Source organism: Lolium perenne, chromosome 3 (genome assembly GCF_019359855.2).
Source record: "Lolium perenne isolate Kyuss_39 chromosome 3, Kyuss_2.0, whole genome shotgun sequence".
NCBI classification, from domain to species: domain Eukaryota; kingdom Viridiplantae; phylum Streptophyta; class Magnoliopsida; order Poales; family Poaceae; genus Lolium; species Lolium perenne.
This window is the reverse complement of record NC_067246.2, coordinates 329,635,267-329,639,270: the sequence shown is the minus strand read 5'-3', so window position 1 is coordinate 329,639,270 and position 4,004 is coordinate 329,635,267. Positions and strand designations below refer to the sequence as shown.

Here is a 4,004-nt window from a genome sequence, read left to right as displayed (position 1 = left end):
ATTATTACTAGTTAAAATGGATAAAAGTTGGATGAAAAAACCAAGGTCTAGTTCAACATATGGTATTGGTGTTACCAATTTCCTGCTATATGCAGCTGAAAATGCTGGAATACAAGATAGAATTTTGTGACCTTGCGCCCGTTGTGCAAATAGGTTTTGGAAAACCCATAGCATTGTCAGTGAGCATTTGATATGCAATGGGTTCAGGCATGAATACCATACTTGGGTTTTTCATGGAGAAGATAGTGTAGAACCTCTTGTGCCACATTTATCTCCCTAGCCTGAAGATGTAGGTAGAACTGAAAGTCAAATTCAACCTAAAGAATTAGCTGATAGTGATGAGATGGACCAGATATTGTTGAACAATTTTGGAATGTATGACACTGGGGTTTTAGGCAACCAGGAAGATGGATATAGTGCAGATGATGAAGATGAAGAGGACAATAACACTAATGATGTTATTGTTGATGTTGTAGCCTACAAAAAGCTAGTGGAAGATGGTAGTCAGGATTTGTATGTAGGCTGCACAAGTTTTTCAAAACTACAGTTCATAGTTAGGTTGTTGAACATAAAGAATACATGGAAAGTGCCCAATGGATGCTATGATGAGATATTGTTATTATTTAAGGAAGCTCTTCCACAATCTCATGCACTATCAGGAATTTCAAAAATTCATGCATCAAAGAGGTACATAAAAGACATCGGCATTGGTTATGAAAGTATTCATGCATGCAAGAATGACTGCATCATGTTCAGAGGAGCACACAAGGACGACACACTATGTCCAATATGTAACACAAGCAGATGGAAGAGTGAGAACGCAGGAGTTGGTGGGAAAAGGATGTACAAGGTTCCTCAGAAAGTTACCAGGCACTTCAAACTGAAACCAAGGGTCAGAAGGTTTTTCATGTGCTCTAAAACAGCACCATATATGACTTGGCACGGTAAAGGCAGAACTAAGGATGCAAAATTGAGGCATCCAGCAGACTCTCCAGCATGCAAACACTTTGATTTTACGCATTGCAGGTTCAGTGAAGACCCAAGAAATATTAGGTTTGCATTAACCACCGATGGGTTCAATCCATTTGAAAACATGAGCATATCATACAACATCTGGACAGTTATTCGGATTCCACTTAACCTTCGTCCTTGGGTATGCACGAAACAATCTAATTTCATCCTAAGTGTTATTGTTCCTGGGAGGAAGGGTCCAGGGAAGGAAATGGATGTTTACATGCAGCTGGCCATAGATGATCTTCAAGAATTGTGGAAACCTGAAATCTGGACACATGATGCAATTACTGGTGAGGAATTCTTGCTACGTGCTGCTTTGCTATGGACTATTATTGATTGGCTAGGCAGAGGCTCATAAGTGGTGAGAGCTTGGTTGTCTGCGCACACTGTCTCACAAACACATGCAGTAGGTGGTTGAAGCATTGCAAGAACACAGTTTTCCTGGGTCATAGAAGATTTTTGGTTGATGGTCACCCGTACCGAACAGATGGTGCATCTTTCAATGGAAAAGATGAATTCAGAGATCCCCCAGTTAAGATTACAGGTCAAGAAATATCTGAAATGACTGCAACTCTGCATACTGATAATGGCAAGTTACAAAAACCCAAGCCACCTAGGAGAAAAAAGAGGACTGTTGCGGAATTACAGGAAAATGAGGAAATTTATATTCACAGTGTGGAGGGAACTTTCAAAAGAAGAAGTGTCTTCTTCCAGTTGGAATATTGGCAGACACTACTTGTAAGATATAACCTAGACATCATGCACGTACAGAAAAATGTTTTTGAAAACATAATGAATACTATTTTGGATGTTGATCAAAGATCCAAGGACAACTTGAATGCTAGGTTGGATCTAGAAGATATGAATATAAGAACTACCCATCATGCTGATATGACGGCACCAAAACCTATCTTACCTAGGGCAAGTTACCAGTTGCTTCCTCAGGCCAAGAATATATTTTGCACTATCATCAAGTATGCAAGATTTCCAGATGGATATGCATCAAACTTGTACCACAAGGTAAACTTGGAAGACAAAAGGTTAACTGGCCTCAAGAGCCACGATTGCCACATCATAATGCAGGATCTCATGCCGTTGGCACTATGTAGATCGCTGCCTAGGAGTGTGGCTATGCCGCTGATACGTTTTTGCAAGTACTTCTAAGTACTTTATGGTAAGGTGATAGATGTTGATGAAATGGAGCACTGGGAAGCTGAGATTGCACAAATCTTGTGTAAATTAGAGATGATATTTCCTCCATCATTTTTTGACATGATGGTGCATGTAACTATCCACCTAGCAAGTGAAGTACGAATTGATGGACCTGTTCAATTCAGAGACATGTGGTCTACTGAGAGGTTCGTAGGAACACTGAAGGACTTTGTACAGAACATGACTTACCCAGAAGGGTCATTGGCAGAAAATTATCAGTTTGATGAATTCCTAACATTCTGCTCAATATATCTTAATGGCTATGCGCTACAAAGTTGAATATACCTAGTAGACATTATGATAGTAATGACCCTAATTGTGTTGGAAAACCTTATTTGAGGATCATCGGCAGGCCATTATTAGCTTTTGCTGCAAATCAGTTGGATTTCATTGCTTGTGAACTATCCAAAAATTGAAAAATATGTGCAGTGAGTCCATTCAAATAATTGAGTTAAATCATGGTAGGATTACTCAAATAGTTGAGTAAAATTACTCAAATGGAGGCCACGTAGTGTTATTCAAATGTGATTGGGTAAAAAGTAACGGAGTTAATTAGGGACTTGGATGGTTTCGGAATAACTGAGGTCAATTTCAACCATACCAACAATGCACAAGACGAACATAGCGAACCGTTTATTCTTGCAAGCCAAGCAATACAGGTTTACTATGTGCAAGATCTAGTCGATGTTGAATGGAATGCTGTAATCACTCCAACAATTAGAGAACTTTTTGATATGGATGGTGTGGATGTTGAAAAATGTGAGTGTTTTTGCAGCATTTTTTGTCAACAAGGAAATTTTTTATATACGTTGACAATGCCATTTATTATTCATACAGGAACAAAAATGTTGGAAAGTCAAGAAAGGAGGATGAGCATGCTCAACCTCAAACTAAAGAAATTAAATCTGCCTACAAGAGATGTACATCCATCTGAACTCATCTCCAATGAAATGGAAAGAATAGCTGTTATGAAGGAAGCTAGGGAAAAGGGAGTTTACTACGATATGCTAGAAGTAAGTTCTCATTCATGCATCATTTTAGATATGGAAAACTCATTCAATTTGTAGTTTGTAATTACTGAATTGGAAAACTATTCAAATTGCTGTCTGCAAGGATATATGATTCAGAAGGGGAAAAACAAAATGACAGTGACGATACCGAAGATGAAGCAGTAGATAATGTACAAGATGACAATGAAGAAGAGGAGGAACAAGAAGAGGAGGAAGAAGAGGAGGAGGAAATCGAGCAACCTGAAGAAAGAGGACAGCTTGAACCACAACAAGGTATTGTCGTGAGTTCGCTGGATTCCATGTGCTAGAACTGTTGTAGGCACTGGCTTGCTGGATTCCATGTGCTAGAACTATCGTAGGTTCTTACTCGTTGTACTGTTTTAATTTCCAGTCATGCTGAAAAGAAGAAGAGGGCCAACTGATATGAAGAAGGTTTGGCATAGGCATGGTCCGCATAACAAAGTGATTGTTGAATTCAACAATCTTGGACAGCCATGTGGAGTGAATACTTCACAATTAACAAACTTCATACAATATTTGGTCAAAGGAAAATACGTGTCAATGGGTCATGTGCGTTGGAGAAAGGTTCCAACTGCAGAAAAATAAAAGTTATGGACAACTGTAAAGGTAATAGTTAGGTTTTACACTGATTACTGCTAATGTCCTCACAAATGGAGAATGTATCAGTATCTCATAAACATTTCCTTTTGATAGGCTTTCTTCAACATAACTGAAGCACACAAGGAATGGGTGATTAAATCAGCATGC

The 4,004-nt window shown here is 38.8% G+C and overlaps 1 protein-coding gene across 1 annotated transcript; it reads left to right on the top strand.

Moving 5' to 3' along the window:
- Positions 1-343: 343 nt before the first annotated feature.
- Positions 344-2,505, top strand: LOC127340427 (uncharacterized). Its single transcript, XM_051366178.1, has 4 exons — positions 344-900; positions 1,027-1,304; positions 1,502-2,034; positions 2,194-2,505. The coding sequence occupies exons 1-4, from the start codon at positions 344-346 to the stop codon at positions 2,503-2,505; spliced, it is 1,680 nt and encodes a 559-aa protein (XP_051222138.1).
- The last annotated feature ends 1,499 nt before the right edge of the window (positions 2,506-4,004 follow it).

Coding starts and splice junctions, on each gene's coding strand:
- LOC127340427 (XM_051366178.1), top strand. CDS start 344: ATGGACCAGATATTGTTGAACAATTTTGGAATGTATGACACTGGGGTT. Junction 901..1,026: donor CTGAAACCAAGGGTCAGAAG/GTTTTTCATGTG, acceptor TACGCATTGCAG/GTTCAGTGAAGACCCAAGAA. Junction 2,035..2,193: donor CATCAAACTTGTACCACAAG/GTAAACTTGGAA, acceptor CTTTATGGTAAG/GTGATAGATGTTGATGAAAT.